The sequence below is a fragment of the Cynocephalus volans genome, chromosome 5 (genome assembly GCF_027409185.1).
Source record: "Cynocephalus volans isolate mCynVol1 chromosome 5, mCynVol1.pri, whole genome shotgun sequence".
Taxonomy (NCBI): Eukaryota; Metazoa; Chordata; class Mammalia; order Dermoptera; family Cynocephalidae; genus Cynocephalus; species Cynocephalus volans.
In genome coordinates, this window is record NC_084464.1 from 136,917,336 (window position 1) to 136,944,433 (window position 27,098).

General features: G+C 40.4%; 1 protein-coding gene across 1 annotated transcript in view; it reads right to left on the reverse strand.

Annotated features, from left to right (window-relative positions):
- MAP3K5 (mitogen-activated protein kinase kinase kinase 5) overlaps positions 1 to 27,098 on the reverse strand; it is a 202,100-nt gene that overhangs the window by 14,700 nt on the left and 160,302 nt on the right. The window contains exons 19-25 of the mRNA XM_063097188.1: positions 22,603 to 22,760; positions 20,119 to 20,296; positions 19,489 to 19,509; positions 12,419 to 12,599; positions 12,155 to 12,323; positions 6,784 to 6,969; positions 3,312 to 3,417 (exon numbers count right to left, since the gene is read on the reverse strand). Coding sequence (XP_062953258.1) covers positions 3,312 to 3,417; positions 6,784 to 6,969; positions 12,155 to 12,323; positions 12,419 to 12,599; positions 19,489 to 19,509; positions 20,119 to 20,296; positions 22,603 to 22,760 — 999 coding nt within the window. The remainder of the gene's footprint in view (positions 1 to 3,311; positions 3,418 to 6,783; positions 6,970 to 12,154; positions 12,324 to 12,418; positions 12,600 to 19,488; positions 19,510 to 20,118; positions 20,297 to 22,602; positions 22,761 to 27,098) is intronic.

Below are 27,098 nucleotides of genomic sequence, written 5' to 3' on the forward strand. Positions count from 1 at the left end.
ATATTTTATTTTGTTTTATTTTATTTCTCAAATTGTTCCAGCTTAGACTATTGGGAACTGCTTCAAGTTGGCTCCAGTGTTCTTTCAATAAGCCTCCATCCTTTTCTGACACTTCCTTACTTTCTGGCACTACAAGATATTCCAGGCTTGTATTTCCCCTGCCCAGGCCTGGAATCAACCACTTCTCCTAGGAACCCTGCTTCCTTTTATTGGAGAATGGTGTTTAGAAACCAAGATCTGGATCCTCTAAGCAGACAGATCTAGGAAATATAATAATGATGGTAAGCTTTTAAATGTATGTTTTCTTTAGTGTGTCTCTTGAAATTTGATAGGTTAATTGTAGTATTTTATCATCTAAAAATTTTTATCAGGGATATTTGAAGATAGTTGTTTTTAAATATAATTTCTTTGTATCTCAATTTTATCCCCAAATCCTTAAAGACATTTGGTAATTTGACAGAACGGTCAAATGACTGAAATCACTTCTGCTTATTCATGTATTTCATCATATGCATATTGGTGTACAGTGTACACTGGCTTCACCTACCCTGGGAAAAATATAAAAAGTATTTTTTTCATGTAATCCTTCTCTAAAATTTCCACTTTCTTTTCTTAATGCTTTCAAACAGTAATTTCAAATGAAGTCAGTGACTCCTAGTGGCCTCAAAGAAACCAATTTCATGGTGGAAGGACCAATAACTATCTTCAGCAAACACTTTTCATAAAGAACATGCCTCATTCCACACATGGATGGGTAAAGCAGTGCCATCACTGGGGTATGCACGTGAGGACAGCTCCCTCTCTGTGTTCTCCCTAAACTTAACAGTTTTACCTATAGCGTGATATCAGTTACTTTTGCTTTTTAAACTTTCTATTTTGTAAGAATTTTAGATTTACAGAAACATTGCGAAGACAATACAGAGAATTCCTGTAGATCATCCACACAGCTCTCCCTAATACGAGTGTACTTCCAAAAGTTCATGGAAAAATATAATTAAAAGATAATAGGAATTTTTCCATGAACATTTTGAAGTACCCTTGTATATCTCACATAACTATGGTGCATTTGTCAAAACTAAGAACTTACATTGTAAGTTACTACTTCTGTGTTTAACTCATGGCCTATACTTATTCCTTTCAGTGATACACACCTATTTTCCTTTACCTTTTGTGTTTTTTGAGTATACAACCGCTCTAGAGTACATTTCCCTACATCCAGGCTTATCCTAATGATAAATCGTCTATAGATAAGTATTGCTGACCTCCTAAGAGCATGAATTTCTTCTGTACACATGCAACTGCTGATCATGTGTTTCAAAGCCTCTCTAGAATTTTTTTGTTATGTAAATTATCCACCTAAATTTGTCACAATTGGGTGAAATTCATTTACTTATTGTTTCAACCAAATATTTATCAGGGGTCTACTGTTCTCCAGGAATATGCTGGACAGTATGCTGGGCACAAATAAATAAAACAGACACGGTTACCCTTGGGTGAGAGTAAGAGCCATTAAAGTAGAAATGAAGGTAGTTTCGGATTGTGATGTGTCACAAGTGGGTGAAAACAATTTCCAAGGACAGAGCCTAACAGAGGGAGGCTACCTGAGATTTGGCGGTAGTCTGCTTTAGATTCTCTAAGGAGGCACCTTCTAAACTGAGACCTGGAGAAGGCAAAAGAGCAGCCACAGGACAGGAGGGATGGAGGGTCGAGGAGTGATCCAGAGAGAGGGGACATGCTCAGGGATATTAGAGCTTCTGCATATACTTCTTTCTTACATACGAAAGAAAGAAATTAATCTTCATTAATGTTTAATAAAAAGATTGACACTGGGGCCCTGACTCTCAAATCAAACAAGGTATTCTGAGAAAAGAGAGGGAATTCCAAAACTGAGAAGGGTTGACTTGAACTTAAAAGTTTGTGAAATCACTTATAAATAGATTAAAATTTAAAATATTTCATATTGATCTTATCCTTTTAAATTTCTATTGTAGCATAATTTATAATATAGGTACAAATTAGCATAGTTGTGCATTGCTTAACAATTGGAATAGTTGAGAAATGCATCACCAGACAATTTCATCATTGTGCCAACATCATAGAGTGCACTGACGCAAACCAAGGTGATACAGCCTACTACGTACCTCAGCTCCATTATAACCTTATGGGACCACATTGTATATACGAATCTAAGTCTAAATCTGTCTATCTATCTACCTACCCTGCTTATCTATCTATACTTCCACACCCCTTCACACACACACACACACACACACACACACACACACACACACACACACACGGTGGAAGAGCTTTGCTTAAAATTTTTTTTAATGGATAGACTATCAAAACACTTTGGAAGCTCTGCCTCAGAGCGTGAATACACTCCTCACCTACTTCATTGGGCCCTGTTTCACCAGCAATACCACTTTTGTATCTCACTGCCAATATAACTGGGGCTATATATAGACCAGTGTTTTCCAAACCTGGCTGTACATCAAAATGATCTGGAAGCTGTATTAAAATCAGATTCCTATAGGATTCTTAGGGCTGTAAAAATATTCTGTATGATACTATGATGGTGGATACATGTCATTTGTCCAAACCCATAGAATGTACAACACCAAGAGTGAACCCTAATGTAAACTATGGACTTTGGGTGATACTGTTGTGTCAATGTAGACTCATCCGTTGTAACAAATGCATCACTCTAGTGGGGGATGTTGATAATGGGAAGGCTGTGCACATGTAGGGACAGGAAGTACATGAGACATTTCTGTACCTTCTCCTCAATTTTACTGTGAATCTAAAACTGCTCTAAAAGAATAGCCTTTAAAAAAAGAAAAATTAGATTCCTGGATTCATCCCCAGCAGATCCTTTCTCACTTGGTCTGAGTTGGAGTTCTAAAAGCTGTAATTTTAAAGAGCTCCTTACATTGCTCAATATACTGGCAGATTTGGGAACCATTGGTAAAAGGTGACATAGGAATGTGTTTTGTGGGCACAGATACCTGTATATTGACATGCATATTTATTTGGGTCACTGATATAATTTTCTCTTTCTCTTCATATCCAAACATGTTCTTTAAAGATGAGGAAGCAAGTCTTCCTCATTCATAGTAAACATTTGCTTGGTGTACCATTACTCAGACTGTATGCACTAGATAAATGTTATTTGGTGGCTTTAAAAAGATTTTTTTTTAAAAGACTACCATGGTTTTAAAAGCACTAAGAAGATATCAGAGATAACAGAAGAACAGTAATCTAAAATATTGAAGCAATAAATATTTGCAGAGTAGTTAAATATTTCTGACCTGGAACCAGGATGGTAATGGCTGTCTGTACCGCCTTTCGGATGATACTGTCTAAGGCAAACATCCAATGTGGCTTGATGTTATGATTCCGAAGAACTTTATTGACCTGGAGAAAGAGAGTAAGATTTAGCCTACTTTAATTTTTTTAATTGATGCATAATAATTGTACATATTTATGGGGTACCTGTGATATTTTGATACATATATACAATGTGTAATGATCAAATCAGGATATTTGGGGTATCCATCGCCTCAAATATTAATCATTTCTTTATGTTGGGAACATTACAAATCTTCTCTTCTAGCTATTTTGAAATATACAATGAATAATTGTTATCTATAGTCACTCTACTGTGCTATAGAACACTAGCACTTATACCTCCTAACTATAGTTTTGTACCCATTCACCAACCTCTCCCCATCCATCCCTCTCTCCTTTCCTCCCCAGCCTCCAGTAACCACTATTCTGCTCTCTGCTTCTAAAAGATCAACTTTTTTAGCTCCACATATAAGTGAGAACATGTGGTATATGTCTTTCTGTGCCTGGCTTATTTTATTTAATATAATATCTTCTATAGACTACTCTAATTTTTAGTTGCAAATAACTTAGCTGATCCAAGCACTTGGATGAAGTTCTGTCTACAAAAACAACTAAAAGCTTTCTTCACCTTAATTACACACAATTTCTTTATGTCACTGGAAAACAAATTAAAAATTGCCACTTCAAATTAATGTTTAGTGAGCCCATGTGAGGAAACAAGATAAGTCACAGGCTGGTTAAATGAGAACTTCACTTTTTTTGGACTCAGGATGTGCAGTTTGCAGCTTTTATGACTTCTGTAGAATGGGTGGTGGAGGGGGATAAAGGAGGAAGAAAGAATCCAAGGGATTTTAAATAAAAATAAACTCTCTTCTTAAATGCCATGACTCTGCCATTTTACACAGTCAAGTGCCTCAGCATACTCCAGTGATTTGAAAGGGAGACATTAGCATTTGTTGCTAACTACAGGTTTGCTCCCGTGCAGTCCTGTTTACTTCCCACAGTTGTTTTTTTCTCTGTAAAGAGGGGAGAAATCTGCTAAGGTATTCCAGAAAGTCTGTTCATATTAAAAATCTTTGTTATAAAGATATCTTTTTGTCGTGACTAGTAATGTTGCACACATTTGAACAGACACTGAAATAGATGCGTGCATTACCTTTTTGTCTTTTTTCTTTTTAAAAATTGTGGTAAAATATGCATAACATAACATTTACCATCTTAATCATTTTTCTGTGTACAGTTCCATGGCATTAAGTACATTCACATTGTGCTACCATCACCACCACCCATCTGCAGAACTCTTTACATTTTGCAAAACTGAAACTCTGTATCCATTAAACAATAACTCCCCACATCCCCCTCCCCCCAGCCCCTGGCAACCACCATTCTACTTCCTGTCTTTATGAATTTCACCATTCTAGGTACCTCATATAAGTGGAAGTATTTGGCCTTTTGTGACTGTCTTATTTCTCTTAGCATAATGTCCTCAAGGTTCATCCATGTTGTCGTGTCAGAATTTCCTTCCTTTTTAAGGCTGAATAATATTCCATTGTATGTATAATACCAAGTGCATTACCTTTTTTAAAACAACCTTCTATCATAAGAGGCTCATTTAAAGTTTGAATTAACTCCACTACTTACTGGTTGACACAGCCCTCTAAGAAAAAGGCTATTTCCCCAACAGGGCTCTGGTTAGAGAACTTAAAGGAAGCTGGTGACCTAGCTGCAAACCCATGCCAAGAGCTGGAGCTCCAGTTGCTCATTCCAGCCTTTTGTCCATCTTTGTCAAAATCCCCCAATTTAGAAGAATCAGTTTGAGGACTTCTTCACGGTGGTTGTTCTCCAGGAAGTGAGCCATTGCTGGGTTCCCTCTTGTTTAAGGAAATCTTTTCAGGCTGAATTTGTCTTGGTCCCTTCATTTACCTGCTTTTTTGACTGATGGTATAACACTTAGTGAACTAGAATACTTCTCTCAAGAGTCATGCACACAAGGCAGAAGAGGAATCCTATGTCACCTGCACCACATCGTATGCCACATAGGGTGCATTCTTGGGGTTCATTTCCCTCCCAGACTGTGAGTGAGCAAGAGCGGGGGTGTTTGCAAGCATGAACGTGTGTGTGTGTGTGTGTGTGTGTGTGTGTGTGTGTGTGTGTGTATGTTTGCCTCACTTGGGCCCAAGGCCCAGGATTACAACTAAATAGCTCTTAATTTGAATTCTATAGCCAATTTACTTTTCAACCTCTAGGTTGGAAGCCAAAGGTGTTGGCAAGTGCAAATTACCTAAATTATTTCACTCTATTTGTAGATGGTCGGGTTTCCTTAGCTGCAGTGTAAGCATGCCTTTAGCATTTAATATTAGTGATAGGCTTCGCCTGTTGCTTTCATTTCCCTTGACTTCCACAGAGTCAGGACTCCTGTCCCTGCCTACAACATAGCACAATACCAAGTGGCTTACACAGTGTCTCAGAGTACACTAGTGGCCATTGAAGGATTATAATTTGGTTTTCAACTGGGGATCATTTGATGCTCCAAATGCAATTGTCAAGACCTTCTATATAGGACCAATAAACACATTAGGGCTGAATTAATTTTTTTAATTTAAATAAAATTATACGAAGTGCTTCCGTATTCACACCACAGGCACCATCAAGAACTCTCTTCTTTCAGTCTCCCACACCTCATAAGGGTCTTCTGGGAGTGGCTTATGGCTTTTTTGGGACAAAAGTCCACATAAATCTTATCCAAGGATAATGCAGAGGATTTTAAATTGGGCTTTCAGAAGACTGGCTTCCAGTTTGTGTTGCATAGCAACTCAATTTTAGAGAGAAGAATTCTCAGCAATCTCTCATTAGATCATGTGGACTAATTTTCATTCAGTGATGCTCTGTACTCTGCAGTATATTTCTGGTTAGAATGTAGTGGATATTTATGATATAAACATGTTTAAAATGTTCTGTTTGGAAACCAGAGAAAAACTAAAAAAAAAAAAAAAAATTACTGGTTTTATTTAGCAGTGACCATTCCAGTCTGTACTGTTAGATTTTTCTCAATGGCCACTAGATGGCACTTCTCATATAGCATTAGAAAATGCATGACTAGTGTTCTGTTGCGAAAGTCATCAACATAAATAGTGACCCACTAATGGTTTCATAAGAACAAAGTTCAGAAAGGAAGATATCTGTAAGTTTTGCTATTTCCCATGGTGATTCAGTTTTATGTGTATCTAACTTTGGGGGGTGCAAACACACAAAACAACAAATCTGATACTTAGAAGCACGCAGGCAAATATCTCCAATTTATCATCCCAAGAAAACAGAGTACACTGAAATTATTGAAGAAAGAAAAGATAAGAGAATATATGTCATATCCTATTTTTCTGACTAATTTTAGCTTGAGTTTGTGGGAAAACATGGGCAATATATCATACTTACAGCATCTTGAAAACCAAAAAGTACCACCTGGACTTGGCTAATACCGTGGCTGTCAAAGTCTAGCTCTAATTTCAGCTTTGACAATGTGGTGGCTATGATTTTTCGGTCAGTGGATCTCACAAATTCTCTGAGGCTTGCAATGAGGGTTGTGATGTGTTCCCATTTTAGTTTTGGTTCTTCAGCCCCCTGTGAATAAAAAACAACAATCTCTCAATCAGTGCTGGATCTATTGGCCATGAGTATACCATTCCCAAGGCCCTTTCTGTGAAGAACTGGGCTTCAAAATGCCTGGGGGAAGACCATATTTTGAACTATTTGACTGCTCTTCATACACACCCGTACCACCACTGAGAAATAATCAGACCTTGGGAGAACGGGCAATTACCCCACACACTGGTCAGTACCCATGAGATACTCAGATACACAAAGCTTTGCCCAAACAGGGTCAGGATGGGGCAATAAGATTCATGCTCTCAGAAATTTTAATTGGAAACTTAGGAGAGATTCAGGCAATAAGATATAGGATCCCAACCTCAAAGACTGCCCAGAGAGAGAAAAGTCATGAAACAGCGTCATGAGCATGTTCAATTATAAGGAAGGAAGCAGAAGCAATGGAATTGAGAATGGCAATAGAAGGAGAGAAGAAAGGTCAGAAACAGACATGCACACCAAGAGGGCCAATGGCAGCTGAGCCAGAGAAAAGATGCACAAACCCCTAGAACTTGAAGTCCCATGGAATCACACTCTAGTTTCAGTCTGTGTGAGGCTTGGCTAGGGACTGTGGTTGGAATTCCTTCAGAATCCACTTTCTTCTCTGCCACATGTGTCTACCTATAACATGTCCCTAGCACTTCAGCTGCCCTTAAAGTGCGTCACTTACAATCAAAAGGGTCCGATCTCAAACCCTGTCCTTGAACCTATTCCTTACCCATCAACGAGGCAATTAGCCATAAGAATGAATCAATGGGCTACTTTACATATTCAGAATATAATACAATATTCAAACGAATGCCTTCTCTCAAATTGAATTTTTTTACTTTGAGTAAGGCACATTACTTCTTTAAAGGGAACACAATGGTATGTTATTTATCCTTATTTAACTTTAAGAAACAACAGCATTTTTATTATGCTTATTTCTATTTCATATTGCACATTTTCTTACTGCATCACTAAAATTAAATTCCTCAACTGGGCTGTGAACATTACAATTTCTAGGATTCTATTGAAATAAAAGAGAATTGCACCACCAAGTTCTTTCTGTATATTTTCATTTGGAAGCTGTCTTATGTTTATGTTTTCATGAGAAAAGATTATATTGAAAAGCTTGAAAGCTGTCACTAAGAGAACATTTTAAAATCAGACTGGGAACAATTATAAGTTTTGTATTTTTTTTCTTACTACAAACTAAATTACACCCAAAGTAAGGATTCACAGGCAAAATCATAACACCATGAAAATATGTTCAGGAAGAAAAATGTGAGTTATTCTGAAATTGGAAGCTGATCTTAACAAAAATCAGTTACATGTTTGCCAGAAGCTTAAATAGCAGACTTTTTTTCTTAACATTAGCTTTGTTTTCACAACAGAAAAACAAGCTGCTTCTGGTTTTGTGATATGTGTGTCACTGTCCTACCAAGGAATGTTTTCTACTGTGGGAAATGTTTTCTGCCCAGGCTACTTCATTCACTTACGTAACGGTTATTTCTGTTCTAACTACTGTCTCTCCCTGTTAACTCATCAATGTGCCTTCATAAACAGGCATCTTTGGTGTTGGGTGAGCCTCAGTATTAGAAGGTAGCATTTGATAGTGAGTCTTCCCTGTACACTCACAGTGCCAGTCAGAGTCTTCTGCAAAAGTGTCCTCTATTTTTCACCTCTAAACTTCTTTAAAAACCGTGAATGGATTTCAGAAGGGTAGTACAGGTTAAAAGTCTTCTCATGGTTTAAAGGTTTGCAGACCTGACCAACATCTACACTTTGGTTTTGTTATAAAGGGTAGACTTAAATGTAAAAATGTATCTAGAAATATTTAATGTAATGAAAAGATTTCTATCTGATTATAGAAAAAGTTAACGATGTTAGATAACTGTTATTAGACTGCTTGATAATAATAACAATAATAGTTAACATTTGTGAAACATTTTCTGTTATGATCTAAATCACTCATGATCTCAGTTATTCCTGATAGCAGCCTTATGAGATAGGTTGCTGTGGTTTATGGATGAGGAAGCTTAGGCTCTGAGAAGTTAAATAACTCACTCAAATTGTACAGTCTTTAAAGTGGTGAAACCGGGTCCAAAACAGAGGCAAGTCCGAGCTCCTAAACATTATATTCTTCCACCCCAATTAGCTGGAAGAGCCAGCTGTAAACCTGGGCCATGACCTGCTCTACCACTAACTCACTGTGTGATGTCCCAGGAAATGATTCACAATGTCCTTAACAGTACAATTGGAAGGACCCTCGCTGTCACTTGACCATTCTGGACTGGGCATGTGATTCTGATCAGCAGTTTCTCACTGATAGCTTCATGCTGGTGAACCATGGCATGTCCTCTGATGGTTGCTTTTAAGATTTTCTTTCATTTCTCCTTTTATAGTGTGCTTTAAAAACTAGGAGGTACCAAACAATTGAATATGATTAACTAACTCCAAAATATAAAAACTTCAGTACAGTCATAGAAGTGAATTCTGTTGCCAGGCTCTGTGCTGAGGGCTGGGATAATGACCAGCAATGACTAAGGCAATCCCTGCCCTGATGGAGCTACTGTCCAGGAGGGAGACAAAGAAAAAACCCCCCAACAAGCTGACATTTTCTGTATTGGAAAAATCATACCTTCTGGGGCTAATTACGAGATTCATGTAATTCCTGGGTTCTATTTGTTTCTGACCTTAAAATAAGCATCTAAAACTAATGGCCATAGGAGAAGCCTTCATTCCACAGTGGCTGATAATGAATTCCTTTCCTTCCCTCTCCCCAGCACTCACCCCCCATCCCCTTCCCTGCTTTATTTTTCTTCCAGCACTGTCACCATCTGGCATACCAGAGAGGCAGAGCAGTGGGTGGCCAAGAGCACAGATCCAGCAGCCAGGCTGCCTGGGTTCAAATCCTGACTCCATCACCTGGCTGCATGACCTTGGCAAGTTACTCAACTCTTCTGTGCCTCAGATTTATCACCATTAAAATGAGGATGGTAATAGAAATATTATTAAAGAACTACTGTCATGAGGATTAAATGAGCAAATATGCATGGCATACTAATACCTGGCCCATAGAAAGTGTTTTCTATTATTATATGTTTAATATATACAACGGTACTTCAAAGAGTTCGTGGAAAGATTCACATTATTTTTCTTTCTTTTTTTTTTTTTTTTTTGGTGGCTGGCTGGTATAGGGATCCAAACCCTACATTATCTTTTAACTCTATTTTTTCATGAACTCTTTGAAGTACCTTTGCATTTAGCGACTTTTTATTGCTTTTCTTCCTCCACTAGAATGTCGACTTCAATGGGATACAGACTTTTTTGCCTGCTTCACTGTAGTATGCCTATCACACAGGACGGTGTCTGGCATTTAGCAGATGCTCCATGAGTATCTGTTGACTGAATGAATGAAAGTGCTACACTGTTGCTCTCTCCACTTAAACTTGGTTCCTCTTCCATTTCAGCCCATCTGATTCCCAGTCCATGAATGACCACAGTGAGCAGAAGGAAAGGCAAGAGAGAAAGCTAAAGGCCCGAGACTGGTCTAGTCTCCTCCACATCTGCCACCAATCCTGCCCGTGCAGCATCCTCAACACTCATCTCACTTCCGACCCAGAGGCCTGGCGACCCCGGCGACCCCTCCTCCTTCTTCCTTTGCCTGGGACTAACTGCTCAGGACAGTTTTCCTTTAGGACCCAAGTCAGGGTTTTCCCAGAAAATGAAGATGGTGCGCATGTCAGTTCTCTTTGTACTCAGAGACCCTATTGGCACACACATGGCCTTTCAGTTGCTCCTATGGGACCTAAAGAGATGGACATCAGAGAATTCCTAAGGTGACGAAATGCTCAGGCTCAAGAGACCACAGAAAAGCTTAGCAGGCTTCTCAAGACAAAGACAAGCTGAGGCTGTTCGGTAAGATCCAAGAAAGAGAGAGCCTTGCTCCATTTACATCTCAGTCAATAAAAGATGAGAACAGGTAAGCTGTTGGACTGAGAAACTTGGAAAACTTGGCCCGACCCCTCCAGCTCCATGCTTTTTGCAGCCATTTTCTCAGCACAGAAGGGAGGGAAGAAGCTATGTGCAGTCCACAGTGATCACCAAGTTATAGGTCGTGGCCATGGGTAAAGAAGCAGGCAGACGAGTCTCTGATGCCCCCAGAACTAAAAGAGGATGAACAGTGTCATGCCTGGGACCGAGCATGTCTGTGGGAGGGTTGTATCCACAAGAGGCTCACAGCTGAGGGAAGCCCCGTTTCTACTGGTGCAGATTTGGGAGGGGATTCCTCCTCTCTCTGTAAGCAGAATCCCAGCGAACACATTTTCACAGGTATTATGGACTGAATTGTATCCCCCAAATTCTTATGTGGAAGCCCTAACTCCCAATGTGTATTTGGAGATAGGGCCTCTAAAGAGATAATTAAAGTTACATGAGTCATAAGGGTGGGCCCTCATCCAATAGGATTGTTTCCTCTGCTGTCCTTAAAAGAAAAGGAAGAGACACCAGGAGTGCACGTGCACAGAGAAAACGTCATGGGAGGTTACATGGGAGGCAGTTGTCTGCAAACTGAGGAGAGAGGGCTCAAGAAAAACCAAACCTGCCAACACCTTGGTCTTGGACTTTTGTTATGTATTTTGTTACGGCAGTCCTAGCAGACAAATACACCAGGGAACAATAGTCTCACTGACCAGCTTTGTTTTTTATATAGCTCATATGGCCTGCTAACATACCATATAATTTACCTATTATCGCCTGTCACCCTCCATCCCAATGTAGCCCCAGAAGCACAGGAGTTCTCTTGTATTTGCTGATGTTTCCCAAACGTTAGAGGAGTGATGGGTAGGGAGCCTCATGCTAATGTCACGATCAGCAATTCATGCGGTTCAATGCATTTTTATTGATTGAATGAATACATAAATGAAGGGTGAAAGAGACTTGCAGGGACTGGTTGGAACCTCACCAACACGAAGAATTTGCTTGTGACTTAAAAATAGCTTATGTTCAAAAATGCAGTTTCCATATTGGGGATTTGCTTTTTTGCTTGCCCCTGGAGTAGGTCTGTTTTATCACCCTGAGCACATCACGTCTCCACATCATCTGTACAGCTCCGGGTGGTTACGACACAGTCCAGATAGGTAAACTTTGAAAAATGAAGTCCCCGTGAGAGTCTTACCTGAGCTAAAGATTCCATTAGGTTTCTCACAACTTTGTCTTGGTCCTCTGTCAGGATCCTGTGGAGAGTGGCTCGTCTCTCACTGTCCTTCCTCAGCATAAAGAATCCGGAATCTTTTTCTTCTGGGGAAGGCGGAGCACTGTGATCTTCAAAATTTTCATCTGGAATGCTGTGATAATTTACGCAGCATAAATCACAATCTCCTTTATAAAATGACACACTGAACAACGTACTCCTTTCACCCAAAACAAGTCAGAACTTTACCCCAAAAAGAGTGTCCGTATCCCTTTCACGTCTTTTTCTCCACAGGATTTGGCTCGCGTTTTGAAGGAGAAGGGGTCCACCTTTAATTCGGTGTCAGGTGACACTGAGCCATACTCGCTGCTGCTGCTGGTGTCCTCCACCAGGACAGGCACCGGCAAGGAGATACTCCTCAGGTATTCCGCTTGTGATGAGAGGGGGGGAAAGATAGTTAATGCTTTTAAAAACTTACACACCTGAAACATCTGTTGAAAGAGACCAATATCCTTTGTCAACTGTCCCGCTGCAATGGGCGGTATACTTATGTCATGTGGTTATGACTGCCCCCCTTGCTCAGTGCAACCTGTGCAGCCACCAGCCAGGCAAGGGCCTCTGGGCTCTGAAAGGAATATCTCAAAAAGTTGAAAAGTTGTGAAAAGTTGAGGAAGCATCAGGCTCAGCAGGTCTTGGGTTCTGATCCCCTCATTTTTACTGACAACTCATTTTTATTTATGAGTCTCAGTTTTCACATCTGTAAAACACATTACCAGATTCATAATTTTTAAGCCATGTTCCTTAGAGGCTTATGAGTCCACACAGGCTCCGACCCTGTTTTACCTAAAACAAATACACCTTGACCATCACAGATCACAGACTCTGCTTAAGGATTCATTAAAAAAAACATTCTTTGCTAAAAATGGATTTTAGAAACCCATGGTCTAGATGATCTCCTAGGTCTTTCTCGGTTTCCAGATACTATGATTCTGTAGCATACATGGGCTTTGACTTTATTTGGATGGAGACAAAGCTGGCACAATAAAAGTTGCCTACATTTTATCAAACCCTGGTTTTAAGGAAAGTAATTTTTGCCAGAAACATCTTTACAAAACACGTATCCCAAAGCTACAAAAGTCTTTTACTAAAGAAAGCAGGTGTAAAATTATAAAAGAGGAAATCCACCGTTGCCTGGAATCCTCTTTTTATTTAATTCCTCTTGGGCTGGGCTAAATCAGCAACTGCCCCAGTCTCAAAGATGGGGGATTGTTAGTCAGCCTTGGACTCCTGACTCTCTTCTCTGCAACTGCAAATCAGCAATCATGAATGGCGAGGGATGGAGGCAGAGAGCCACCAAGACTCTGATCAGACAAATGGACAAGTTTGAGAAGCACTCATCCCATATCTCTGATTTGCAAATTCCTGAAAGCTAGACAGGTCTTTTTTCCCTTCTTCCTTCCCTTCCTCCAACTATTTACAGATTCTATACCTTAAGATTCCAAGTATGTGTGTGCGTGTTGTATTATATGTTGTATGTATAACTGGAAGAAAATACACCAAAATATGCCATAGTATCAATGGCAGTTATTTGTAGAAGATGTCATTTGGGGTGATTGTGATTTATTTTTCCAGGATTTCTGCAATGTACGAGTATTACTTTAAGATCAAAAATATGTTATTAGGATATTTTTCACATGCAAGTATTCAACAGATAGCAACATTCCATTAGCAAGAACTCGATTCACCTAATACACTTAGGTTAGTGATGATCCAGAAGATGAAAAAAATCCCATCACATAGCAGGAAATGACATTTCTCTGAAAATGTATTTCCCTCGACACTGGGGAACTCTTCCATGTTGCTCAGTCTTGGAAACAGTTTTCTGACCATATCCAGGAGCATCTTTAACCATATAACCTTGCAGGTAGGACACATCCCACCCCCTAGTTATATCAGAGAAGCCATGCAAGTCCGTTCTCTTATTCTATCCCACTTGTAGGCCAGATGAAGAAAGCAGGGATTATAGGGGTACCTAGCTTTGGTTTCACCTGTGCCATACTAATGAATTTTAAGGTTGCTATGGATACTGATTGCCTAAAAGGAAGCCTAATGAGGTAAAACTATATATTCTTAAAAATGGAACCCAGTGCCTGTCATTTTGGCTCATCAAGGAAATAAACAGACTTACAGATGATCAATCTGCATGCCCTGTGTACACAGCCCTAATTCCCTCCTCGACCTGATTTTAAATTAATAAACCTTATTTTAGATTGATTCCCCTTCTATATTCACTCAACACATAGTTACTGATCATCTACCATTCATTGGGTAGCCAACAGGACTTGCTGATGGACTGAAGTGAAGGGTGTGAAAAATAGAATAAAAAAAAGACCCCAAAGTTTCTGGCTTAAGAAAATAAACAGATGCATGTACTACTTATACACTCAAATGAGAAAGAATACAGGCTGAAGAGAAAGTTCTTTTTAGTGGGGAAGGGATGTTGACAGCTCAGTCTGAGAAATGAAGGCAACTAGATATGAGTCTGGAGCCCAGAAAAGAAGACTGGGTTAGAGATATAACCTTAGTAGCCCACTGCCTAGAGATGCTGTTTAAAGCAAAGGATGACAGAGCTGGCCGGTTAGCTCAGTTGGTTAGAGTGCAGCCTTACAACAGCAAGGTCACAGGTTCTGATCCCCATACCAGCCAGCCACAAAAAATAAATAAAGCAAAGGACGACAAAATTTAGGGAAAGATAAGAAGAAGGCATTGGTCCCAGCCCTTAAGAACACCAATATTTAGAGAGAAAGGGAAGGAAGGAGAGTGACAAGGAACAGCCATGAGGTTGGAGGAAAACAAGGAAAACAGGGTGTTGCGAAAGCCTACGCAAGAGAGGGCTAAGGCGAGAGGGAATGACCATCTGGGCTGAAAGCCACCGAGCAGTTGAGTGAATTGAGAAAAGTCCTTGTTGGATTTGGATAAATGGATCTCATTAGTGACCTTGGCCAGAGCAGGCTCAGTGATCAACGGAAGGGTAGAAACTAGATTGGCGGGAATGAAGAGGTGGAGAAGATCTGGAGACACTGAACTTCAAGACCTGGAGCTGTGATGGGGAGCAATAAAAAAATGGGGTGTTAGCCAATGAGGCAATATGCAAGGGTCAGGGGAAAGATCGGTTTATGACAGAAGACACAAGAGCACATGTATATAGGACTTATCTGTAGAGGTGGAAGCTAGGGGTTTGGCTTTCCATAGGAAAATGGATACTTTCTCTATTGTAAGGGGTGGGAAGAAGGAGAAAGGGGTGCTGAGGCAGGTAGCTTTACGCATTTGTGGTGGAAATATGATCAAATCCACTCCTGAGGGTTCTAGCTTCTCAGGTTATAAAGATTTCCAGGCAAATGAGAAAGCGTAGTGACCTTCCACAGTAGCTGTCATTGCAAAGGGGGAGAAGCTCAACTATAATTATTTCCAGAGGGGCACATTGATAGTTTCTGGGTATCAGAGGTCACAAGTCCCTTGATATCAGCTCATACACCCGAATGACTGGGTCCTGAGGCTGCAAGAGAGGAGCCTGGCAGGATTTCTGGGACTGGCAGCCTTACTGCTAATGTCTTGCCAACTATTAAGAAGCCCTCTGCTACAGGGCTGGCTGTGAACAATCTAAGTGTCTGGGTGAACCTCTCTGAGGACATGTCAAAAGTGTGTCTCCAGAGAGGTGATTCTCATTGCACCATTTGAGAAGCTGATGGGAAGGGTTGTGCATCCAAAATTCCCTAAGAGATGGCTTTACCAAGAGACCAAGAGTAGGCTGGGGTGGGGAGGGTGTGAGTGGCCAATCTACAGACCCCTGATTGCTAAAAGCTCCCATCTAGGGGAGGGACATGGCTCATACTTCAAGGAATTGGCATGATCCTGTTGTGGGAAAGTAGGAATTTTCTAAAATTCTTCCATCACTATGAGGGCAGTATGAAATCCTAATTAGGTATTCATGAGCACCAGGGACCTTCTCCAGGACAACCCAGGGACAAAACCTTGCCCCATCCTAAAGACTCCTAACTGATCATCCTGCCTACAGTCTCCAGTTGTCCAAACTTCAAATAATGGTTCTCACACTTTAGTAAGTGTAAGAGTCATCTGGGTTTACCTAAAATTACAGAATTCCAAGTTGCACTCCCAGATTCTGAGAAGGACTGGGCATCTTAATTTTTAACAAGCATCCCAAGTGATCCAGGTAGGCAAGATCTGGGCCTGAGTCACTTCTATATCCCTACTGCTAAGTGCATAGCAGAGGTATAAAAATGTTATTGAATGAACGTTACTAAGTAAACCATCCTTCACACAGCTATTAGAATGATCCATCAGTAGCTTCGATATCCAGTATGGTAGCTACTAGCCTCATATGGTTATTTATGTTAACATTTAAATCAAATAAAAATAAAAATTCAGTACTTCAACCATGCTAGCCATATTTCAAGTATGCAATAGACACATATGACTAGTGGCTAATGTATCAGACAGTGCAGATATAGGACATTTCTGTTATTGCAAGATTATAGACCAGTGCCAGTCTATAACACTAGTCCAGATTGAAATCTGTCCCTGGCTCCCCACCCTACTTTGCTAATTCTTTAGCATTTCATTAGCAGCCCTTTGGGACCTGACCTTTCTCCCACTTCTGGCTTCATTGCTCCTCCTTGTACTTTAAGCACCAGCAGGGCTGAGCCTCTGTAGCTCCCTTAACACCTGGCGAGTGGGGCTTCACACATCCTGGCATTAACCTCACCTGGTTCCCCACTCCCCATCCACCTGTTAGACTCAGGTTCCCCTTTATTCATCAGGTGCCACCCCACTGGAAAGTCTTCCTTGAAACCACACTTTCAGACTGGCTCTATCACTCTCTCCCACTTTGAGACTCCTTCTGTACAGACTAAGTTATGCTATGGTGTACTTGATTTTTTCCTTGTGGGTCTCCCCTGTGAGAGCAACAGCTCCTTAAAGTCAGGAACTCTGTGTTCATCATCCGCATACTTGTACATTCAGGGCATAGCACATGACCTGTGCACACAGTAAGTGCACAAGAAGTATTAGAGTGAATTACTTCAATCTCTGGGTCTGTGTGTGGCAATGGGCAAGCAGTCGGGACCAGCCAAGTCACGTCTTTCTGTGAAGGGAGGGAGGGCCCTTCCTCACCACCCTCCACTCCCCTCTGGAGGGGAAGCTGAGCACAGTTATTGCAGGTGGAGGCCCCTCACATGGACCGCAGTGTCCTGTACCCTGGACAGACACAGGTATATGGCTGGAGAAAGAAGGAATACCCAGGGAAGGAAGAGGCCTGTAGCATGTACTCATCCCAGAGAGTAAGACAAGGTCATAGTTCACCATTCTAATTAATAGCAGGTGTGAAGTTCTCTATAACACCTGAGAACAATAAATGGGATTTTAGCTCCCAATTAGGTTAGCACATCGGTCTCACTTTCCTAGTGAGGAGAGGAAAGGGTTCATGAGCACAACTAGCCTTTTAGCTGACAGTCTGAGCAGTTTAATCATGCGGGGAGTTGAGGGCTGCCCATTCTTTCCAGGCCTGAGTCCATGTCTCAGGTAAGGGGGGCCAGACCAAGGAGGGATGGGTCAGTGGAAGGTATAAAGGCCCAAAGAATGCAGGAGGCCTGGGGGATGTGCTGAGGGAGGAGAATCAGGAGGGCCTGTAGGGACACGGGAGGGGACCTTTGGGCTGTGGTCCATAATTCTGGATGGGTGGCAAGAGCAAGAAGAGGAGACCAGCAATAAGAGGAATAATGACCACCTTGTGAAGGGCTTTCTGGGCTGAGCATCTTACAGATGTGACCTCATTTACTCCACAACAACCCCATGAGCAGGTGGTATAATTGAGCTCACCAAACAGATGAGGTGGCAGAGTAAGTCATTTTCAAGGTCACCCAGTCAACAAGTGAACCCAGCTCTGACCCTAACATCTATCCTCTTAATTCTAACTCTGTAATACCTTAAGTGGGTTAAACTCTAAGAGCAGAGTCCAAATCACTGTTGCATTACCCTGAGCCTGGAGGGTGGGGGGCACGTGGGAAGCACGGCTAACTGAGGTCCACAGGTTCACCTCCCGCCTCACATTCACTCTAAGGCACATGCTCCCTGGGAAGACCTCTGGGTGGAACTGCTGGCTTACATGATCATTCTTTCTCTCTGTCTCCTGCCAAGTGTGTATAGTTGAGAGCGCAGAAGGCAAATGAGTGTGCGATGGGAATTTGTTTCCTGGGAACCAAAACCAAGTCATGTGGAAGAGATAAAACAATCATGAATTGAGCTTCTGGGCACAGCTCCAAGGTTCTTTTAGGCTATTATTTTATTCTCCGAACCAAATCTGTGAAGTAGGTGTTGCTACCAGCACAGAATGACAGATGAAACAACTGCTGCGTGTCATATATCTAGAAAGTAGTTCAGTGGGATCAGAACCAACTTCTGTGTAATTTCAGTCAGTGCCCATTTGATGATACCAGGAGCACGCTGGTCAGGAGGCTGAGGAGCGTTGCAGGGCCTGCCTTGTAAAAATGCAAGGCTGCCTTCCAGAGCCTAGGCTGCCTGTGGAGAAAGGCGGGGGGGTGGGTCTCACCTCTTCTCAGAGCTTTCTACAACTCCCAGAATGGAAGAAGAAAAACTGGAGAGGCTGTGCTCACGAAACCCCAATCAAAGGGCCTCTACTCTGGGCTGACTGGCTTTGAGGCATCTAAGGAACCTGCAGAAACTTGCCCCTAGCCCATGGAACCCATGTGCAACAAACATCATGCCCTCTGCACTCTTTCATTGACCATTCATCCAACTCAGGAAAATCCAAAGCCATGTTTGTTTCTTTATTATTCTTTGAAATGCTCTAGTTGCTCTTCCTAGAACAAATCTACCTTCCTAGTAATGATCTGCAAAAGCCAACTTTAAAAGACAAAAACACAACAACTCCTGACCAATTGAAAATAGAACGTATAACCCCAAAGATGACAGAGAAAGGTATCTGGTATTGAAGTTTTCCACAAGAAATCCATTAGGTGGCCTACTGGCTCCTAGATAAGAAAGCATGAACTTCACTCACATTGAAGATTTCACAAATGCAGTCACCATCTTGCATTTTGGGAGGAACAGTTTAAGCCCCCCTCATGAAAGAGGAGAGGCAAGGGGTTCCCGAAGAAATGAGCCCAGCCATGTGCAGCTGCTCACATCTTTAATACCCAGAAGCCACCATGTCAGCAAGGGCAGAGGAGGAGGCTGTTTGATAGGAAAGCTAGAGCTCAGCGGGCAAAGATAAAAACACTCACCATTTGATCCAGCTGAGAGAGCTGTGGGAGGAAACAAACAGAAACATAAGCACACGTTGGGTTTGTTGTTAAACTCAGAAATAAACAAAAGTGAATGCTTAACATAGGATCCATATCCTTTCCAAACATTCAATCTGCCCATTCTCATCCAATATAAACACCAAAACTGCCAAGAATCAATGGATCATTTATTTGTTTTTTCTTTCTGAAATGAGTTATGGAAATTATTGCAAAAAGACAGTTATATTTTTACACTACTGTTTATTTATAGCTGCTGAAATTCTTTTTTCTTTTGGTAATTAGATATCAAAAAGGATATCAAAAAGATATCCTTTAAGAAGCAACAGGTATTTTCTACTGCCTAAAATGAAAAGAACATATTCCCTAGGTGGCTTGGAAGTTTAACAGCTTTGTAATAACCCTGTAGCTCATTAGTGGTGATTTAGGGTTTCATGTCTAAAAGGCTACATTCATCTTTAAAATGGATGGAACCGAACACTATGCTAATATTTTTACCAATTTCTAATAATATCTGTAAACAGATTAGTTTACTTTTGGAAAATTCTTCCAGCCTAAAAGCTTAGGATTTCATGACTCTGACCCGCATCCTCTTCAACACAACCAACATACCTGAAAGCTTAGACTGTGTCTTTTTCTTCTTGCTTGAAACTTTTAAGAATTCATCAACAAGCAAGTCATTAGCTCCGGCTCTCTTGTCAGGGTCTGGCTCAAAACATTTCAGTATAAATGCCTTGGCCTCTGCAGACATGGACTCTGGGATTTCAGGGTGGACTTTAAACATTCCCACCTAGACAAAAATATAAAAAGCACAGTGTGCCTTCTGAATGACCATCTCATCACCCAACCTCCAGGTTCCCCTAGTGCAACAAGATCCTTTATCATATACAGTAGTCCCCCCGTTATCCACAGGGGATGTGTTCTAAGAGGGACTGCCTGGAACCACAAATAATACTGAATCCTATATATATATACCATGCACAAATTTCTTTTTCCTTCTTAGTTTCATGGATAGAAGATTCGTTCTTATTGTAGATCTTAGCAACCTCATTCGATTTTTTTTCTTTCCTTATTAAGTTGAGATCTTTCACCTTTTCACTTAAAGGAAGCACTTTACAGCTTCTCATTGGCATATCTGAATTGCCAGCATCTTGCACTTTGGGGCCATCATGAAGGAAAATAAGGGTCACTTGAATATAAGCACTATGATGCAGGACAGTCGATCTGATGACCGAGATGGCTACTAAGTGACTAATGGGTGGGTGGCATCTATAGCGTGTGGATGCTGAACAAAAGGATGATTTACGTCCTAGGCAGGATAGAGTGGGATGGCATAGGATTTCATCACACTACTTAGAACAGCAATCATTTTAAAACTTATAAATTGTTTATTTCTGGAATTTTCCATGTAATATTTTCAGTATTTCAAAAAATTCATGGAAAGATTTGTATCGTCTTTTAATTTTATTTTTCCATGAACTTTTTGAAGTACTCATATTATCCCCATTACACTGAGGAAAATGAGGTTCAGAAGGGACGAGTTTACGTGGATATGAAAAGGTAGATCTGAGATTTAAACCTTGATTTGTTTTGTTTGGATTAAAGCCTATATTCTTTCTTTTATTACATGACTTGTGAATGTTTTCCCTGTCTCAAATCACCTCCATTAAAAGAGATATTTCAAAAGCACTTTAAGATTAAACAAACAGTATTTTTTTAACAATTAGAATTTATTTCTCATTGCTGTTATTCTAAAAAAAATTTTAATGATGTTTTCATGTACAGAGAAAATTTTCTAAGTAAATCCTTTTTATTATATAGCTTACATAAATTTATTGTTAATTAAATAATAATGTGTAATTATTCATAAGAATTATATAGCCTTTACTGTGTCAGACACTGTTCTAAGTGCTTTGCACGTATTATCTCATACACTTCTCAAAAAATTCCTGTGAGATACATACCCATTTTATAGATGAGGAAACTGAGGTACAAGGAGGTTAAGTAATTTGCCCAAAGTCTCAAATATCTTTATTGTGCTGGAGCCTGGATTCAAACAATGTAAATCAGTGCCACAGCCTAGTTATCTCATCTCTCTAAGGAAGTATCACTTTCCCTCTGATGGATAATAAAGCTGCATTTCAGAGGGAAGTCCTAATCACATGTAAAAACTTGAAAGACTGGCCAAGAACAGAAAGACATCCATTCATGTCAAGAAAGGCACCTCTCATTGCTCTTTCAGGGTTGGTTGCTCTACTCATTTTCATATTAGCAGTATCCTATGAGATCATCTTCAAGCTTAAAGGAAGTCTAGCTTTGTACAAAGCAGAAGGTATATAACATGTGGTCCCTCATGGGATGCCACACACAAATGGAGTGAGTGCTAGAAACATGACCAGTGGCAGGGATCTTGGGAAACAGGTTTCCACTGTAAACTGCCCACTGGCCTGGCAGTCTGGCAGGTGGAAGCCTGCAGGGACTCAGAGGCAGGCCATTGCCATGCCCAGTCCCCAGATCCTAAAACTGTGGCCCTGGGCTCTCTCGGGCCTATTTCTATATTCAGGCCTCCTACTGGGGAGGGAGGGCTATTACTCCCTCCCACAACAGTTACTGAGGGGCGAATTAACAGGCTGGGAGAGTAGATATATGAGAATAAGACTGATTTACTTAAAATGATAATTATGCCCCTTTTTAATGGAGCCTCCAAAGTATTACAGAAGTTAAAGGAAAATACTGACTTTTTAATTCCTAAATGGATAACAAATGTTCTTATATTTCCCTCCATGGAAAATTTTTAGACTGTTTCCCAAAGAGCTTAAATCATCTTCCATGTAGTGGTGCATTATTTATATTGTGTTCTCATAAGGTGGTCAGAAGAAGATACATTGAATCTCACTTTACAGCTGAGAAAACTAAAGCAGAGAGAGAGCCACTGTGTGGGGCACAGACACTGACTCTGAGAAGAGTGAACCTTGAACTCTGATGTGTTCTCAGCACCTGCTTACCGAGGCCTAAAAAAGTATGACAGATACACACAGAACATCCAGTAGCTATGAAAAGCTTTATCCATCTCTTTTTAAGATAAGGAAATGCGACCTTGAACATAGCTGCTTGTGGTTCTCCTAGTTCATAAAATGGTGGTTTTCCTGTGGCCATTTCAATGATGGTGCAGCCCAAAGACCAAATGTCTGCTGCTTTTCCGTAGCCCCTTGGTCCTTTATCTATTATTTCTGGTGCCATATACTGAAGGGTACCTGGAAATAATTAGAACACATTTCCACGTTAAAAAGAGAAAACATATTTAATGACAGGTTCAGCTTTTCTACATAAAGAAGACAACTTTAAAAACATGATTCAGGTCCTTTCATCTTTTTTGAGTTCCAGTTTTCTCTGCTGTTAATAAAAGTGAAAACAGCAGTTTTTATAATACGTTTTATCAATGACATAGAAATAGTTCACCAATATTGTCTGGTTGTAAATAGGTATATTCTCATTCCCTAGATAGTATAGTATAATTGAGGCATCATTTCTTTGGGACTGCTTAGAAACTTATAACAATTAGTATTTTCAGAACAACAGAGAATACATTGACACACTTTTTTTTTGCATTCAGTTCTTCAAATACACGAAGACTGCTATTATGTCTACTTCTAATACTTTCTAAGAAAAAATCTAGTTCATTCATCCATTTCCTTAGTATGTATTTCTTGATTCCTGAATTGAATGCTTAGTTCTTCTATTTTCATTCTGATGTTTTAATCATGACAGCATAAAAATTCTGAAAGCCATTGTGAAAAATAATGTAAATAATTTCTGGTGTATACTATTCTATAAATCAAATCTACATGACTCCTGCTGTGTGTCTGTGGTCCCTGGAATAAGAGGTTTAACAGATCAAAAACAGGTTATGAGCCTTCGATACAGACAAATCATCAGATAAAGAGAATAAGAATAAAATGAAAAAGAGAGGAGATTCAAAAGGCTGCATGAAATCAGAGAGTTGAAGAGCATGGCATGAGGGAAAGAACATTAAATGGGTGGTCAAGAGTCCTCAACGCCAGTTCTGGCCTGGTACATCCCAAGTAAACACAACTGCAATTACCCCATTGGCCCAAATGAGAGGTTGGATTTGGACATCTAATACCCTCTAGAATGGTTTTCCAAAGTTCAGCAATAGGACAGGAGCATAAATAGGCACATATTATCGCCATATCCCCTGCTTCTGAAATACTCATATAAATGATATAATCAGCAAACAGGTACCCATCCAAGATGCCACGTAGAATTACTTTAAATCCTGAGGTATCTGCCAAAAGAGCTCCTTCAGTACTTTCTGATTCATAACCAAAGTGACAGACATTTTGATAAAAACAGATGACAACTTTTATAAATGCCTCATGCATGATTTATAGGTGAAAACTGTTATGTAAAATTCATCCAAACTGTTCCTATGAAACTTACTCTTATAGGTTTGAAGCTGACTATTGATCATAAAAATAAATAAAAGTACATTATTTTTGTCAAGTATTGTCATATTGCCATGTTTATCCTCCAGACCTCAAATTGTATGCCAATAGTTCATGTTCATGTTCACATACAACTGCACATGTCTGCTCTCAGCATAAATCTGAAAAACTATTGGAGGAAAGCCTTTCACCTGGCCAAGGAAAGGGAAACAAGCTCCGCAAAGACTCACCTACCCGTAATAGAAAATTGTTATGATTTTTCTCCATCTGTAGCTTTCACCCATGTGATAATTTTTTGTGCTTTAAATAAATCAAGCGGTCTTTTAGAAATTATGTGTTGAAGCTGTTGGGGCTCAGAAAACAATACCCCAAAGTATGGCACCTTGGCATGCTCAGTACTTTGAACTAAAGGAGATTGGAAGCAGCTTCAGAAGCAAAGTCTCTCTCTGACCTTCTCCTGACCTCCTGTCTCCTGCCCCTCTTTCTTCCTCAAAACAAGTCTTAGAAACCACAATTCCTCTTTCCCAAGGCAGGTCACAGAAATTAGAACCCCTCTTCCCCAAGACAGCCACAAAACCTAGAAATGTTACTCTAACCTTCCCGCCTTTATATGTAGGATCTGGCCATAAAGAAATTCTCTGACCTACCTTGCCTGAAAGTAGATCATAAGACTTTTGTTCCAGAGGGGCCTTTCTCTATATCCAGCAGAAGAAATACTGCACGGAGAGGCCAGGAAGAATCAGACCAGGCAGGACTTACTGGGTTCCCTGCCTCAGCCCATTACTCTTTTGTCCAATCACACTTCTACATGACTATCTGTTCTTCACTGAACCTAAGCATAAAAATGAACAGTTTTCCCTGGGTCTTTGAGTCTTCATTTCTGAAGGCTCCCATATCACATAAAACTTTGATTAAATAACTTTGTTGTACTCTTCTCTTGTGAACCTGTCTTTTGTTATAGGAGTGTGGGCCATGACCCTTATGTTGGGTGAGGAAAGGAGCACACTTTTCTGTTTCTACAAAGCCTACCACCACATTCTATCTCTGGGTCTAGAATAGAATTAATGAGAGAATTTAAGTTGTACTAATATCTGAGTTGAAATTACAACTGATCAAAAATACAGTGAATTTTATAAATTGGACAATTCAAGAGCTGGCTGATTGGCTCAGTTGGTTAAGCACAGTGTTATAACACTAAGGTCAAGGGTTCGGATCCTCGCACTGGCCAGTTGCCTAAATAAATAAATTAATTAATTGGACAATTCAAGTAAGGTCAACAATAAATTATGCAATATTTTTATTCATCAGATAATATTTCAAAGAGCTTATCTGCTAATTGTGTTTAATTATCCCCTATTGAGCAAGTGTCCCCAAAAAGCAGGTTTAGTTATGTGTTCATATCTGCTCCTCTCTTTACATAATACATTATATAAAATATGACACATAATGCTTTAAGAGATTTACACAGCTGGATAATGACGATTTGAGCCAGTCTCAACATTAGCCTAAGGAAAACAAGTGAGACTATTAACTTGAAAACCCATACCTCATATGAGGGGTCTTCAAAAAGTTCATGGAGAGATCTGTATTATCTTTTAATTCTACAAATACTTCAAAAAGTTCATGAAAAAATAGAATTGAAAGACAATATGAATCTTTCCATAAACTTTTTGAAGTACCCTCATATTTTTCCACAAACGTCTTGAAGTACCTATCTTTATATTATCTACATTCCAAAGTTTTTAAAAAAAAATTTCTATAAAATGTCTATTTTAGAATTTCTTTGTCACTGCAACTACCTGGGAACATAGTATAGCTTAGTGGTCAACAGCTTAAACTTTGATGCCACACTTCATTCATTCATTCCACAAATCTATATTGAGGGCCTACTACGGGCCAGGCAGTGTTCCAGGCACTTGGAATATAGCAGTGGAGTAAAAGGACAGAAATCCCTGGGCTGGTGGAACTTACATTTTTGTAGTGGAAGACAGAAAATAAGCTATCGGCATAATAAATAAGTAAATTACATAGTATGTTAGAAAGTGATGTGTTATTACAAAAGGAGAGAAAGAGAGAGAGCGAGCGAGCGAGCAGGGTGAAGGGGATCAGGAGTGCCCAGGGAGGCTGTCATTGTATACAAGGTGTTTGTGGGAGTCTCACTGAGGAGGTGATATTTGAGTGAAGACTTGAAGGAGGTAATGGACTTAGCCACGCAGATAGCCAGGAGGAGAGTGTTACTGCATGTGCAAAGGCCCTGTGGCAGGACCTTGCATGGTGTCATGAAGGAAATGGCACTGAGTGAGCATTGGGAGAAGAGTGGGAAATGAGGTCTAAAAAGCAACAAGCTCCAAATCAGACCAGAGCCTTGTCCACCATTGTCAGGACTTTGGCATTTGTTTACTCTGAAGACTAGAAAGCTGTGGAGGGCTCTGAGTGATAGGGCTTGACTTATGTTGTAAAAGGATGACTCTGGCTGCCATGTTGAGGATAGACAGGAAGGGGCAAAAGTGGAAGCATTTGGGAGTCTTAAAGTAACACAGATGAGAAACGAGGGTGGTAGCAGTGGAGGTGGTGACAGTGCGTCACTTTGCAGGCAGAGCCAACAGGCTTCCCTGAAGGATTGGGTTGGCATGTGGGAAAGAGAGGCACCTGGATCACTCTAAGTGTGAAGCAGCCATCAACTGACACAGAAGAGTGTGGTGGAACAGGTTAGGGAGAAGGTAATTAATTCCATTTGGCCTGTTAAGTCTAGTTTGAATCTCAGCTTTATTACTAACTAGCTTTGTGACCTTGGGCAAGTTATTTAACCTCTTTGAACCTTAATTTTCTCACCCTAAATGGGATAATGATATCTAATGATTAGGGTTGATGTATGAAGTTCAGTGAAATAATGTAGGTAAAGCACTTAGCACAGAGCCAGGTATACAGTAAGCACTCCATAAATGATGGTCACTGCTGCCTCCCCCTCACCAAGATCACCAAGAGGTAAAACAGATCAGCATCTTTCCACTCAGCGCATCAGAGGCTGGCTAAGCCTCTGCGACTTGGGGAGCTCCAACTTTGGGCTGTGGGGCCTGTGGGTTGGAGGGGCTCGAGGTCCGCACACCCTGGCCCTCAGGATCAGCG